The sequence below is a fragment of the Metopolophium dirhodum genome, chromosome 9, assembly GCF_019925205.1.
Source record: "Metopolophium dirhodum isolate CAU chromosome 9, ASM1992520v1, whole genome shotgun sequence".
In the NCBI taxonomy this organism is placed as follows: Eukaryota; Metazoa; Arthropoda; class Insecta; order Hemiptera; family Aphididae; genus Metopolophium; species Metopolophium dirhodum.
Window position 1 is genome coordinate 1686088 of NC_083568.1, and position 17905 is coordinate 1703992.

Here is a 17905-nt window from a genome sequence, read left to right on the forward strand (position 1 = left end):
TTTTCACACGCGACTTTACCGAGCGAATATCGACGACAGTATGACATCATCACGATAGATTTGCCACAATGGTGTCGAAATAATAGATTATCAAAAGTTACGCCCGTCTGATCGACTCAGCCGCGGTTCGCGATTCATCATAATCTATTGTTATACTTTTTAATATACACACGAATGTGTTTTCTCCGTCAGCTTACCAAATTACAACTGAGCACAATAGTTAAATTTACTATGTTAATTTAAAAATTAAAATTACCAATTATACCTACAATTTAAAAGTTAAAACCATTAATTATCTAGAAGACTAGTTATGATCATTTTTAAAACGTGCAAAAACTTAACAGTTTTATAATAGTCATAATATAATACGTGCAAAATACTATTTTGTAAAATGAAGCCTCCTAGATGCTCTAAATAACAATAATCTTACCTTATAGTGTATTATTGATCAATTATTTTATAAATATCAGAGTTATAACTTATAAAGACGGATCAATATGATTATAACGTAATATTTGCTATATTATACCTATTAATATTTGCTATTGTACGTTCGTAAGACGCGGAGACATCACATCCGGCGTGTGGCGTCCACTCAAGTACCAGACGTACAACTACACGTATCATTACCGTATTATTGTTTTAGTGATTAACGGTTATAATATACAAAATCATAAGCTCTTCGAGTGTATAGTAGGTGTTTTAAGAATAGACTCGATATTATATCGGACCACACGTAAACGAGCCCTGCAGAACTGGCTCGATAAAACACAATACTAAGCACGCACGTATTATGCGAAAGTTGTCGCGGTGGGCGATCGATATACGCGTAATATATTAATGCATATACGGCACGGTCGGCTCATTTTGGATTCCTACGACGTCCCACTGTACATATATTATATACACAATCTAATACGATTGTGCGCACCTTCTGCTGTAAGGTCGCGTGTACATTCCTACTGTAATATTATACGCCTCCAGTGATATATCAATATATTATTATTATTATTATTGCTGTTGTTGTTGTTGTTAATAGTGTTATTATCATTCGGGCAAATCGAGATGGAGTGAAATCGGACGCGTCGATAATAATAATTAGCGATAATATCTATATACGATGTATATTATGATGTACGTATATCCGAGACGGAACTGCTGCTGCAGTTATCCGTGATCCACGTGAAAAACTTCCGAAATACTATGCGTTTTTTTGTTCGACCGGAAACGAGCGCCATCCGTACACGAACAGCCACTAAAAACCGGATTCGATCGCGTACACGTAGACTGCAAGAACGTTTGACTTTGGCGACCCGTACAGGACTGAACCGCCTCCTAAACACGATTTTTTTTTAAGCTCTGCAGGTGTGGGTATATAGAAGAGGTCTTCTCGACTTTTTGTTACTGTACCGAAGTTCGCGGGAAAACATGTTAACAATATTATATTGTCGACATCGCAGGTCACTAATGTTATACAATAATATGGATGAATGGGGGTCATCGTGACGTATTGTACGAATGAAAAGTGTTGATAATAGAATTTATCCGATTCTGGAGTTAATTTTAAATATTAATTCGTTGCATTTTTTATTTATAATTTTCAATAATTTAAACACCATGCTATTCAAATACAAAATGTTTTCAATTAGGTATCTGAAACTTGAAAAAATTCTACTCAATCAGTAACGTTTGATTCTAAAGGCCAAAAGGTTATTTTTTATTGTGAACATTCGTTGTATATCTGTTTAATATATCTTATAAATAAATAAATAAACTAAAGCTATTTCCTGATTGGTTTTGTATTTTTTTGACACTATAAACATCATTGGATTGTTTCGATAATGATCTGAATTGAATAATTTATAAGTTACAAGTTTAATCTACCTACCTCCTATAATTAATAATATTACATAAACATTAATTATACTATGTACAATTAATAGTGATATTACGAACACTGATTTATGAGGACAAACCCAAACCAAAATGTATTTAAATTAAACGAACTCGAACCAAACTTGTAATTTTTATTCGTACACAAACTGGATTTTTATATTACACCACATTACTGGAACTAAACTTTCAAAAATATTGTTTATGTTCCTGATGTATAAAATCTATTGTGGTTATTTCTAATATACATATAAGTACATGTTATTAGGTATTAATTGGATATAACTTTATCAAAACTAAATATAATAGTTTGAGTGTACCATTAACCACATAAATAAACTATAAATTCAGACCGAACACATTTAGGCATTTGGTTATTATATAGGTTCGAATATATTTGAAAATGTCAGTTCGTTTTTCGAATAATTCGTAACACCACTGATAAAATATGATAGTAGTATAATGGTGTTAAACTGTTAAATAATTTATGATTATTCAAACAAATGAAATTTCTAACACTTTACATTCGGACCCTTTGCCGTTGATCATTATAACAATATATGACCTTATCATACAACATTTACACTGAGCATATTATGCACTGCAGTCGCGGTTGCACGTATAACGATTGTGCCCTTGTCGTATATTCGACGGCCAACGAGAGCACTCAAACCTCGATTACAATTATTATCATCTCTGTCGACTATACACGCGCACACGCGTACACAGATAATACAATTTATTATATAGTTTGACGAATATTATATATGATATGATATTATATAGTGAGGTATATATGAGTTTTAAACGGTCCAATTTCCGGTGAAAACACGAAACCACTCCAACGCAGTGATATATATATGAAAATAGTGTTGCCGCCAAAGACACTCGCACTAGGGAAAACCTTTATTTTTTTCCATCCACTCTTCGCCGCCGCCGCCGTACCACCTGTCATATAGCAGCGCGAACAGATACGGCACACCGAGTATTTATTTTTGCTTTTTTCTTTTCCCTCTTTTTTTCCCTTCCACCCGTTGTTGTCGTTGATTGCGAATTTAATCTATCGCGAGGACTGAGGCGTGCAGAAACGGGAAATTGCGGTGTACTGCCAAATCGAATTGTGAGCCCAACGAACTGCACCGGCGACGACGGTGGCGGCGGCGGTGGTAAAAGAGATTGCTACCCAGCGCTGACTGACGCGCGTCATGCTCCGTCCGTACTACCGCAGCTGCCTTGCCGCCACGCCGCAGCGGTAGTCTCACCATTTCGTATTTCGTGTGCATAATAGTATATAAATTATTATTTCGGTTCGAGATTTCGTTAGTGGCAGTGATAATCACCCGAGAAACAATAATATACATTTTGTCTATAAGAGCAGCTCTGCCTGCACACGTCTGCAGTGGTATGTATAATGGGACTACGGTCCAGAAGTCAAAAAGTACTTCGAGACTCAGCAGTCGTATAATATATTTTATAATATTATTATCTATCTGCTGCCACGTTCATTAATGTTGTGAAATGACGAAAAATTGTCAGAGGTTCAGGTAATTCGATCCCGAAAGCGTCGGAAAAAAACTCGCACCAGTCTTAATTGATATTATAACTTTTCGTCTTGGAAACGCGATATGCTAATATATACGGAAATGTCATTTGGAAAAGTGATCTTTAAAAGGCCTCCGGCACGCGGCGTGGCGTATTAATTCGCATGAGTAGGGCAAAATTGACTTAACATAATTATTCGCCGGTAATCGCGAGCGATTTTCGTCGGGCCCGAATCGCGTTTTCAGCTTAAATTCACAGGCGTAATTTGGAGAGGAGGTACGTGCTCGGTGCCCTCCAAATTATCAGTCTTAATTTATGCTATTTATGGCTTGTTATAGATCTCATTTTATAGTTATAAAATGAATAGTAATATTATGTTCAGTACAAATAATGTAAGACATAATGTAATAATTTATTATTGAATGAGGCGTGGGGAAGAGGGCACTCGTTCATAGTAAGACTATCGAAATAAAATATAGAAAGCTACCTCATTCTCAGTGTTTTTCTTGAAATTGCAGCCCAAGTTGGAAAGGCCGGTGGCGTGGTGATAAGGGAGGGGGACATACAACCCGGCTGCCGGGCTGCAGTTCAAAACGGCGGAGACGAGAACGTGGAGTAACGAACGTGTATAACGCATTCAGGGAACGACGGATCGGGTACGTATAATACTGCGTTTCTCGTTTGCCGAAGAAAAGTAAAACGGAAAACCTTTTAGGTAAATTAATCTGTCGGAATCGGGCTAGCGCGCGAGCAGGGGGAGGAGGTCCCGGAGGAGGCATCGGCATCGGTGGCGTTTTATCCGGCCGCTAAAAGCCCGAAATAGCGTGATAAATGGCACTGATAAATATAAAACGCTTTGCGGAAAGGCCGACGGTAACTATACACAGACAGACACACACAGACACACACACACACACACACAATACACACACACACGATCTCCGAAACACTATTATAGTCCTTGCAAGTATAATACACCTATATACGATATACCTATACAGTACATATTATGTATGTGTTTGGCGCTTTTCCTTCTTTGTTATATTATATACGTTGTATGTATATAATATATTGACTCCGCCGCTGCCGGACCTCTCGTGTAATCCGATATTTTTCACGTTCACGTAGGCGCTGACGGTGTAGACGGATCGGTCATCGATAAACATTATACACGTAGAGGGCGCGACACATCATCGCGGCTTGTATACAGTGTTAGGTATTTACTTATATTATATAACTATACAGTATATAACATACTACACATATATATACTACACACACATATATATATATTTTTATAGGTATGTAATAGTAGTATACTTTTTCACGAGGGTGACGTGAAAAATAACCACCGCCGCCGGTTGATTTGCCGATTGTGATTTTTTTTATTATTACTATTACTATTACTGTCGTTGTTTTATATATGTGATTCCGCAAAAAACGAAAATAAAATTTAAACGAATTGTACGGATCCAACTTGTGTAGTACTCGTTTGCTTTGAGATAATCTGACATTTCTATTATTGTAATCGAATGACGACCGTCCTTTTATCTCGTTCTCTTTCTACTATCTCTATAACAACTCATTGTTGTCGTATTATACGTTTCGTGTAGGAAACCGCACGAATACTTCAATAAAACATCATATAACTTTCCCATACATATATACAATACACAATATAATCGAGAGAGAGCGTGGATCTGACTGGGAAAAAAACTTCCATCTTTCACTCCGCAGCAGAGGATATTATGCCGATATAGGTTCTTACAAACAGTAACAACAATAAATACCATGGAAAAATGTAAGACAATCGATTACTTTTTATTGAAGTCATTACGTAAACAATCGTTTTTACTATTCGAGAGGATGATAAAAATACGGTTTTGAATTATTAAAACGGTACAAAATGTTTATAACTTTCAAATTACTATGGAGAGGAAAAAAACAGAAAATAAGTGCATCGTATATATAGATACGATGTACTTATTTTTCGTGTTTCTATTATATACGTAACTACGCGGAATGTACATAATAGCCCGGGCATGCGATATATAAGGGACATGGCAGGTATATACGACTCCAAAGGTATACATTTTTAATCTTTGAACGACTTTTTTTTTTTTACAACGCTTACAATAGAAAACAAAAAAATATCAGATGAAAAATAAAGGGAGAGAAAAAACGAACGTAAGGTTTTTGGCATCGGACCTGGTCTGAAAATTGCTTCGGGTAACAAAGAACCCTCCATCCATCCGCCATCGCAAACTCTATACGCCTATATCACAAACGTTATCTGGCCTGAAAAATATGTAGGCCGTCCTCTTGTTGTGCATGTATATATATATATATATATATTATATATTATTTATGTGTGTTTAAGACGACTATACACCGTGGCGTAAACTACGCGGTGCGTAAACAATATAACGACGGTCCTACCCCGGGCCCGAGGCGTCGTGGCGGGTGTGGTCTCAGTGGTGTCGCCGAGATTATGATAACACTTAGGAATCGAGGACCTCGGGGGTAATAATTTTTGGAAGGGGAGGCGGCGGCTGTTTGACCGACGCAAACTTGCCGTACGGCTAAACGGGAATTATCATCTTTATCTCTCTCTCTCTCTCTTTGTGTCTCCGGTCGAAAACTAACTTGTGTACATAATATTATTAAGCGCGTGTACAAAGCCTAATTTCAATATCATAAAGTATTAACGGCGTTGATCCGATTGCCGGCAGCCGTAAAGTAACAACTATGTATATACGTCGTCCGAGTGCAAAGTACCAACACGTGTATAATATTATAAAATATATAATACCTACGTCGGGCTTAAAAAACACGTTCGGGTTTGATTAAAATATAATATGTAGGTACACACGTGGTAATTTCCGACGTTTCGTGCAGGTCCACGGTCGTTACACCACAGCCAGCGATTCAGCTTTTTCACGCGGCATGACGTATCATATATATTTGTATTCGATTGCGCCCGAACGCACACCCGAATCGATGATAACGAATTTAACTCGGCGAAACTTTTCCGAGTCGGCTTTTTTCCGTACAATATTGTATACAACAGCGTCGTAACGCTTATAAACTTTTCGATTCGCGGAAACACAGAACTATGTAGCCGTCGCCGTTGAACGGATGAACGGTCGCCGACGAATGCAGTTTCCGCGGGGTTAGGACATATTATTATTATTATTTTTTATGCGACATAAACCTATACGATATCATTTGCGCCGAGACAGATTTGTCTGAGCGAACCGATATCGTCGTTGGGCGTGACCGTGGGGGGAGGGGTGTGGTGACTTTCGGGGGTAGATTTTTTCACCGAAATTGAGTGTGCGTCCGCGGGGCTAACAGTCAAACGCCCTTGTTTGTAAACGACGGCCCCGCGTAATTGGATTTCCCGTGCCCCGCGGATACAAGGCGCGGGCGTGTGATATTCTAGGCGGGAAATTTCAGAAACGGCCAGACTTTATCCATATACCTATATTATTATTATATTAAATATTAAATTGTCTGAAAGTCAGCTACGCGTCAGTTCCGGTCCCACGAAAACAACGATCCTGTCGGTTCATCCCGATCGTTTATCCGTACACAGACGTATTCTTTTATTATTTACAGCTTTCATCATCAGAATTATCATTACCCTCGATGCATAATACATTGTTAATAATCGAACCTATAATACCAAATAAAACCATTGTAAATATATTATATTATGATAATTATAATATTGACAGTCGGCCTTCAGACGCCTTAGCGCACGCATCAGGAATTTGGTCATGCAACTGCAGTATATATAGTATATACCTATATCATATTATAATAATGTATTGTTTTTCATCCTTTTAGGGGCTGCGTGCGTGACAGGTGACTGGTGAGTGTGTAGTAGTGACTTTTATTCACCTACACGTGAGCAAAATATAAGTTCGTCTCAGCCGCCCGGTCTCCGAAAACGGGACATCTCAAGTCTCGGAGGACGTCTCCTCGGCCGTCATTCGATTCCCAGCGCGCCAGAATCTCCAGCGGTCAGTCCGCCACATATTATATTACCGTTGTGTATCGGGCGCAGTCTTTCAATATATGTTTCACGATCCGCACAATACTATAATGTGTTTGTATATTATTATTTGTTCACATCGGATTCTCGAACTCCGGCCGTCGCTGAGGAATATTATACTGCCATTTGATATAGATAGCGAGAGTTAGAGAGAGAGAGAGAGAGAGAGAGAGACAAGCATGAGAGAAAGAGTGGGTGAGAGGGATAGTGAAAGAGAATATCAGACGACACATCGATATGATACACAACCTCCCCCAAACATGGTGCACACCGTCGTTGATTATGGAATTCGGGTCAACGAGTTATAGTATACTGTTATCGCATCGACGTAATCTTGTACCCAACTGGCGTTTCCCAAGTGGCACGATCGGTTTTCGGCGCAAGAAAGGCAAATTTATGATGATTCAACACTCCACGCGAAATCGCATTATCATAATCAGACTATAAACATTAAGGACTTATATAGTACCATATTTAATATACAGTAAAACTCGCTTAAGACGCTCTTTAAGGGACCAGCTCTCTAAAACGTCTTATGCGGGAAAGCGTCTTATGCGGGAATGAAACAAAAACGAACATTTTTGAAACAGCGAGGAGACCTACTTTTTCCAATGACGACCAACTTCAATTTATGGGTTCCGGTAGAATTTGTACATACTAAAACCGTGAGACGTTCCTTGCTCAACTTTCCACCATGGCATGTCTCATTTTTAAAAACAAAAGACTTATCTGGCATAAGCTTAAAAAACAATCCGAATTCATCAGCGTTGTATACATCGTCAGGAGCATAGTCACGCAGTAATGAAGGCAACACGTTATTTTTCCATGAAGCTATATCATCATTATTAACAGATTCAGCCTCACCTGATATTTGCCGGTACACAATGCTATGCCTACTCCGAAATCTATCCAGCCAACCAGTCGATCCACTAAATTCGGTTAAGTTGAGACGTGCGGCAATCTCCATCGCCTTTTCCGTGATTATACCTCCATTTATTGGATAATTTAAACTACGAGCTTGTTGAAACCACTCCAATAAAATATTTTCCAACTCTTCATACTTCCCGTGTTTTAATTTTTGTCGTTTGCTGCCACCTAACAAGCTGCTTTGTTCTATTTCATGTCTGTTTTTCAATAAAGTTCTTAAAGTGGAAGGAGGTATCCCCAGTTCATTAGCAATATCTTTTTGTTTTTTTTTCTCAGCCAATCCTTCATCGTACTTTTTCAAAATGTTGAGTTTGTCCGAAATCGTTAGCGCTTTACGTTTTATACCACTAGCCATAACGAAATTACGGTTATACACATGCGAACGAACAGCACTTACTAAATCTCATAAGACGATGAAATACAGTAAAACTGTTATAATAAGTAATGATAAAATAGGTATAGCGATAAAATAAAACGATAAGAACACGTATAATACTAAAAATTCTATTTTTATTTTCACAAAACTACTAAAATTTATCGTAATCTGCTGAAAAAAAGAGCGTTTTACCCGATTAGACAGAGAAAAACTGAGCGTCTTAACAGGTGATTTTTACATTGACTAGTATAGGAAATGTCTAGGGACCGACTAAAAACAGCGTCTTATGCGGGAAAGCGTCTTAAGCGAGAGCGTCTTAAGCGAGTTTTACTGTATATTATTATTATATCATTATCATACACGTGTGTCGAAACTAGAAATCATTATTATTATAATAAAAGTAGGTAGTTTATTGCATGTATATTATATACGTAATGCGCATAACAATATAAGATATTGTTGTAATAATATTTCGCGTGAAAATGTTCATACTAATATAACTTAATATAAACGGTATATTGTTGTAATAAAAACATTCGTTTACGATAATGTGGTCGTAATGATATAATATCACTGTATATATAGGTATATAATGTTTGAAATAGCAAGTGAACTGCAACGCATCGTATATTATAATAACTGTAATTTTATAGTTTATGTTTTTAAAATATTAAACAGAGGTGGAAGCTTAAAAGATACTTTAAACGAGTACGTACGGTTGAAAAATGTAAATGTATGATATTTTTAGTACGAGGAAAAAATACAACGGGGTTTTAATACGTATTCTAAGGTGGGTATATTATATTAACGAAATCATTTATTTTTATGTTCACGGAAAAAATATGTTCAAAACTAAAATTCATAATTTAACAGTATTAAATGAAATGGAAAGAACGGATACTCTCATTAAATTAAATGCATATATAGGTATAATGTATATAGATTCGAAACGTTCAAAGTTTTAATTTAAAATCCAGAAACTTTATTTCGGTCGGGGAACGCACGAACTATGGACGTACAGAATTGTTTATGCGAATTTACATTAAACAATTACTCTGGGAACGGATACGAAGTAATTTGTTTAATTATCCGAGTCGATAGTCGATTAGGTGTACATTTTTCATTTTAGGTCGGTTAAACTCTTACGAAAAACGATTTTGTATAGTGTTGTGAGTTTTTTTGCCGCCAGAGCGTATAAATTAAAAACAAAACTAAAAACCACGCGCGAGAGAATGCAACGAAGATAACAATAAAAATGTATACAATAATATTGTCGCGCCTTATAGTATACCTATACATAATACAGTAGTATATTATATATATATATATTATATCGACACTGTGCGATCGCGGTATTCTATAATACAATACTTTCAATACTTACATTTCACCGCAATATATAATATGTATATATATATAAACAGAGTATTTTGGCGTTATATTATTCCAAGTTCCTCGCCAAAAACTAGAGACCGGTGTTTTCACGCGCATTGGCATCCAGCCATAATATAATATATTGTGTTATATGGACGCTTATTCAATGCGGTTCTGAGCCACCGACGTGATATCATCATAACAAACATCAGACTTGGCCGAGGCTCGCCTAGACGTCGGTGTTGGGATGGTTTTTGGTGGTTCCCGCATACATAGGCGGTGAGATATTTACGTTTATATTCGTATCATACTGTATACATATATATTATATCGTATAACTATTATGATCGCGTACTACACCGGGATCCATATCGACGCCCCAGAGTCCTCTATAATAATCTTAATACTCGAAACTCGCTCGATACACCGCTGCGAATTACTGCAGATATAATGTAATTAGCGACATTTTAGTCTCACGATGCGAACAGACCCGTTCGGTGTGGCTGAAATGTCGAGTGTAAGATGGGCGCGTGTTTGCGATACGACAGAAAAGGCGTCGTCAAGCGTGGTCGATTTTTGTATTTATTTTATGATTATATCTGTATGACGATGAAATTGCAGTGATATATTTACACGATACACAAAATAAAAAATACCGTTATGCATGTTATCACGTTATAGTCTATAATAAACAGTATTAATATAGCTGCAGAAGGTATAGTGTCGAGTAAAACTAAAAAGGTTGATTAATGCCGGGTGCGCGTGGCAGAGAGATTCTTCCGTATCGAGGTTTGTGCTTGAAAAAACTTGTAAACATCCCTCCACCCATCCACCCTTTGATCGAACTGCTTCGGACGCTCCACCGGACTGTGCGATGGGCACGACACCGTTATTAATCTATATGGTACGGTGCGCCCGTTATTTGTCACCTATACACGGTGGTGCACACGCACATATTACAATATTATACGGCAGATGTATGTACACGCGGCTCTATATTGTTATTATTATACCAGTATATACCAGAACGGTTTAATAATACATAATAACGCCCGAGTGCCCTCGGTGTACACGGGATGGCGAATTTCGAAAAGGACGACGTGGACGTGCGCGTGCGTGCATCTGAAGCTAGTTGTGTTTGGTGTGTGTGGGTGTGTGGGTGTGTGTGTGTGTTTGTGTACATAGGACGGTACAATCGAGCTCACCAAAAGTTGTTATCTCGTTTACGTATCCCGCGAGGCCGTACACGGGCCGACCCTCGTTTATCATAACTATTTATTATTATTACTATTATTTTACTGTATGCACTATATATATGTAATATTATTAGGCTTCGTATACTGACGCGTTTTAACAGATTGCGGCGACCGCGACGGGGCGCACAGCGGTCCTCTCGTAAGCAATTACTTTCGTGCGCACACGTATAGTCGCTGTACACAAATGACATTGTATGTACGTATAATAATATGTAGTCGTAAGTTAAACAACACTTGTCAAAAGCACATTTAACGTATAAGACTTTATCACCATCATCGTGTTACTCCGTCCCACCTGCAGCCACCCCATCCAATATCTACTTACGGTATACGCATTTATTGTATTAGAGTTTTAAAGTTTTTTTTTAAAAAAATAAGTCGAAATCTAGAAGCTAAATGATTGTAATTTCAAACAGCAGAATTTACGGTATTTTAAAATGCATTTTCAACGACGATTGACGTTTGTCGGTTTATAAAATAAGCGTTTTTGATAAACCAACCGTCAACTATATATTATGATTTGTGTTCATACGTAATAACTGAATCCTATACTTCGTGTGGTATGGCTGACGACTACAGTGCGAGACTGTGAGGGTAGTGAACTTAAAACTTATCTGATTAGTGACCGTCGAAACCGTAGAGGTGGCAGATACTTGCGAGAATCGGTTGTTATTCTAGGGTCCTGTTCTACGAAAAACAATAGTCACTATATATGAATCTTTGATATCAACTTTGTATTCATAAGGTTTTTTGGTATTGTTATTTTTAATATACAACACACAAGTCAAATCTACATCCAACAATATAACGTATACCTTACTGGGTACAATAACTATAAATGTTTGCTTTCCGAAAATACTATAACTTTTTTATGATTTTTATGTGCGTTTGAACATCGTATAATAAACCTGATGCTAGTTGCTCGGTTGAAACTATTTTATTTAGATACTCGGACAGTTTTCTTCTAAGAATTATCAACACTGATTTTATTACATTAGAGTTTATACTAAGTGAAATTTGTCCAACGTTAAGAACTCGTATATTATATTATATTTTCGTTGAACAAGTATTAAAAATAAATGATCACCGGTTCATAACCATTAGAAGGTATTCGTTAATTTAGAATAAAAACTTTTTACATTATGTCAAACAAGATAATTATAATTTATAAGTAACCTGATCATTTCTTTGGTAACTATAATACAATTTCGGGTGTTAATATTAACTTCACATTAAAATAATAAGAAACTAAAAACATTATAATGGAAAATACACCATAACGAAGTTTAACTTAAAAACCAATCACAATAAATTAATAACAATTTTGTGTTGTTTGTTTTATGAAAACAATTTATAAAAACGAATTCACTATGAGTAAGAGTAATAATATTAAAAATATCACATTAATTAGTTTCAATTTTAATTATATTTATAAATTCGAAAAAAGAAAAAATTAATTAAAAATATAGTTTCGCTGAAATCAATGAAGTACTAAAATTAAAATTAAAATAGAACGTCGTTGTACGTTTAATGACAAAATAATAATGTACTAAAAAAGCGTATTTTTCGAAAAAGTTTAGCGAATTAATTTATTTTAACAAAGTGTACAAAGAAAGTTATTAATATTCTAATAAATAATTTCATTGTCTGCAAAAAATAATTTAAAATAAAATAAAAACATAAATCGTTCGGTTATAGTACGATTACGTTTATGACCAATTTGTTATAACATTTTCGTTCAAAGATAATTATAATAGTTCAAAAAAACAGTAGGTACCTACTTATATTTTACAACTTCTGTTCTTCAAGGTGAAAAAGTTAAGAAAAAAAAAATTAGTACACCTTCAACTTTTTACGTACTAAGTGCGCAGGTTTGCTCCGGCTAAATTTTCGAAGTCATGATGTTTGATGATTTCGGGACAGGACCGCAGAGTAGGATAATATTATTATTATGACATAAAAACGACGACTAGAACTGCTTGCGAACCACGGGACATCGTATTGTTTAATGAGAAGGAGAACGGCTGCCATAGTTCTACGAACCTTTGAAAAAAAATGCCAGAAGAGAAAAAGTTTCCTTTCGTATAGCGTACGCCCATTATTGCGGACAATAATGAGGCCGATGGCGGGCTGCAGAATAAACTGCGTTATCATTCGCTCTGGCTGCACAATAATTCCGAGAAGCCGCGTAATGTGGCAATTTTGAACAGCCCTGACACTCGTTTTCGAGACGAAATATTATTATCGTTATCGTCATTATTACCTATTAGCGCAAGTTTAATTCACACCGCCGTTGAGGAGCACTGCAGCAACATACTTCGGATATCATATACCGTACAATGTTATCATCGTCCCACCGCTCGGGGGTAGGGAAGAATCATGTCTCTCGTGAAATTCAACTCCCAAATATTCGGGACAAAATATTACAATTGACGTCTTATGTTTATAAGTAAAAAGGGTTGTAAGAATCGGACGCCAACAGGATTATAACTGAGTGGCCAGGATTTAAATGAAAACGCTATTTTTGTACACGAATTTACTTGGAATAAAATTATTATGATGAAAAATATAATAAATACGTTATATAGATAATGTTCAATGTTAAAAAACATATTCATAATCGCATATTTCTGCATAAACGGTCGCATATTTAATACAAGTGATTAATATGTTACTATAAATATATCAAGAATTGAAAATTGAAAACCTATAATATACATAATATAAATTTAAACTGAATTCATAGTTTCTTAAATATTTTAATCATATTGCGAATTGTTAAATGTTGAGTTAAATGCTTGCTTTAAGAATGATCTAATAGACACGATTGTAAAAAACATTGATTGCAATACTATTACATAACCTACTCATAACACACTGCGATTTATTTTAAAACCAAAAGTATATAATACCTACACTTATATTTTCGATTATTACGTTGCTTGTATTTCGTACAGAATATTTCCAAAGTTCTATTCATCATCGTAATAATTTTTGTATATTTTGCAATATTTTTTGCATTTATTTCACGTAATGTATGTGTGAATATATGTGTATTATAGTTAACAATGTTTTTGGCATACAATTTCTGGCCCTAATTATAACAATAGTTTTATTATCTTACGTACAGATATTATGTGAGCGAGTAGTATTATTATACACTGGTAACGGCGACGGTCGTAAAAATCTCAAAATGTGATGCGACAATCAGTGAACTCTATAGTGCACGACAAACGCAATTAAAACTTTGGAGAGTAATAGTTTCGTCGTATATTATTGTGTAACGTACAATGTGCACATAATATATATATATATAAGTATAAGTATAACGTAATTGGTACGTCGGAATGGTATGGAGATAAAACCAAGTTATACAAATCGTCAGGACAATAAAAGCTCGCCGTGGATTATAATTAGTTTTTTCCCTTCTCCCCAAATCCAAACCTCTAAATCACGAAACGATAAAAAAAAAAGTTTAAATATATTATATTTATATACATATTATGTATAAGGACTTCGAGGAGACATTTTTTTTTTTGTTTTCAGAGATAAATTCATATGGAAAACGAACGGCTTAAAAAACGAGTATGTGTGTTTCGAGTGCGTTTTTGTTTCGACCCGATGGACGTTGATTAAGTGTGACAAGAATTAAAAAGATTAACAAACATAAAAAGTCGCGATAACCAACAAAATATGTTCGTCAAAACTCGATGTTAGAATCATGACATTTAATAGTCATTGTGTGGTTCAAACAATCGTAATGGTCTCGATGCAATGACGGAATCGGGGGACGCAAATAAAATTATTTCTCTGATAATTGATACTGAGCAAAAACAGTCGCCATTTTTTAATTTATGGGTGCTATTGTAGAACGTCATATTGCACAAACTAAAATTATAGGCGAAGTGCTATTAGTTTCATGATTTTTTATCGACGTCTTACGTGGGTCGCCTATATAGTATCGATTCAATTAAACGTGTTAATATCGTGATTAGCGTTTTAAGTGACAAGAATTTCCCTAACGAATGTCATCGCACGCATTGACACGATAAACACCCTGTCGACGTGATGGTTAAGTGAAATCTACTGTAATCATAATATTCGATATATTTTACAAATGGTGGATTTTAAAACTAAAGGGAAATTGACAATAATTTCAACTGAATTTTATTTGTATTATTGTATACGGTCTTCGTGTCTTCCGAGACAATCGCGCATGTGTGCGCGTTGGCCATATTATTTTAACTGAGATAGGGCGTTGTTCCGGTTATTATTTTCGTCATCATTGTTGTCGTAGTTATTATTATTATTATTATGATATTATTATCTGAACGGTACGGCGGACAACGAAAAAAAAATGGAAAAACCTACCTACAACTGCTGTCAAATCTTTTAAATTTCGTTCATCCGCCATGACGGCGGCGGTAGGAGGTAACGTTACGAACAGGCCGCCGTAGGTCAGAAGAGAATTTTATTGCAATATTACTCTCCGGCACCCCGTGACCCACCTGACTTAATATAAATATATATATATATATATGGAAGGTTATTAACATCATTATTTTACCTTATCTCGGATTTCTTGTCTCATTTTCTCCCGCTCTTCCTCCATTTTGCGGTGTTTCTCTTTGCGTCTTTCCTCGGCCTCCCGGATCGCCTCCAACCGTTCCCTCTCTGCTTCTGCGTTTTTCTCTTTGTCTTCGGCCGATTCACCGCCATCGCCCACTGCCCCTGCAAAACACAAAAATGAAAAATATAAATAGGCTTTTTCGTGTGATTCGCCGCAAAAATAAATATAAGACTGTGATAACAATATTGTTATCATAACGCGTGAGTGGAGACGTCAAGGAATATTATAACAAGACGTGCAATACATATATTTTAACGATATTATATTATATAATAATAATATATTATAATAATATTATTATATTTTGTATACGACTATTCATAATTATATTATTATGATTATTTTTTTTCTATCCGTCGAAAATAAAACCGAGTTAACCACGAAAAGTCATAATAATTATCATTCTAATATTATACTAATATTTATGCGGTACCAAACGCTGCCTCCGTGGCCTCATAATAATATAACGTTACCAACTATAATTCACAAAGCCTTAAATAATTGTCTACGGTGACTATTATTGTTTCAAACTATCGTTACAGATATATTGTTAATGGATATAAGTTTATGGGAGCGGTGGATAATATTTAATTTATTTTTATTTTTTTTAATTACTTTATACAGAACATAATACTTTAAGCCTTCGATTCCGATTAATCGCAGGCGTATATAAAATACATAATGAAACAAACGAACCAGATGAATTTGATTAATTTACTATAATGTTTTGAAAAAGTTTAATGCCAGCGACGTGTACGATATTTTAATTAGTAACTTCAATTCAAAGGCTAGAATTTATTTATTTTTTATTCAGATAAACTGCACATTTAATTTATTTTAAATATATACAAACAACCAAGTGTACATAATATTATATTATATGAATATATGATGCATAATACGAAAAAAAAAATGATTACAGTGTTTGTTATGGAATTATTCAAATCTCTGAAACCACAAAAAACCTTATGGATTCAAAAAATAGCGGTGTTTTGTTTGAGTAAAAAAAACTTAATTTAGAGTTTTATTATATTTTATACAATTAATAATTACAACGTTAAAAAAGTACGAGCACGAAAAACAAACAATCGATTACACCGTCTTATATAATAAAATACTTAATTTCGCGACAATAACCTACTTGGCTACTCAACGCATGTAACTCGTAAGTAATATTAATATAATACATATTATATTTTTAATTTATATCAATATTAATTATTTTCAATAGTTCAATAAAAACAATACTTGCTGACACGGCGTCTCAGATAGGCAATTTCGCTACAGCACTGTAGTGCGAGTATTTTAACGTTATAATAATCGTAATTGGGTAGGTACCAGTAAATCTGGTTAAAAATGAAAACACATAATTAATTATATGCAGGCATAAGCTGTGATATTAATATGAGAATTACCGAGTTTATTATAGTAACAAATGCTAAGAAGATATTTTTTTTTTCAAACGTCCATATTATAATTAGTATATAACGATCGAGTGATATTTGACCATCGTCCTAACTACCACACACAGTATCGAGGTGCACAGGGCCGAACGAACCGAGTATAGTGATAAACAGTTCACAACAGTTCAGTGGGTTTTTAAACGGAAGAAAAAAGACTCGAACGATCCAAAACCCTTACCCGAGGTGCGGTATATCTTATAAACGATTAAATAGGTCGAACTACGTCTACATAAACGGGTTTCGATACCACCGCGTATAGTACTCGCTTTTCCGCGACTGTTCGCGTACATTTCGTTATTCGATTGCTATCAAGAAACAGCACCGCCGCCGCCGCCGCAGCGTTTCAGTATTTACAGAATTCAATTTGCGGTTACGTAATTCGAC

The 17905-nt window shown here is 35.5% G+C and overlaps 1 protein-coding gene across 5 annotated transcripts in view; it reads right to left on the reverse strand.

Moving 5' to 3' along the window:
* Positions 1–17905, reverse strand: part of LOC132951621 (complexin) — a 218629-nt gene that overhangs the window by 17335 nt on the left and 183389 nt on the right. For all 5 annotated transcript variants that reach the window (XM_061023435.1, XM_061023436.1, XM_061023434.1 and 2 more), the window contains one exon: positions 15996–16159. In XM_061023435.1, the coding sequence (XP_060879418.1) occupies positions 15996–16159 (164 nt within the window). The remainder of the gene's footprint in view (positions 1–15995; positions 16160–17905) is intronic.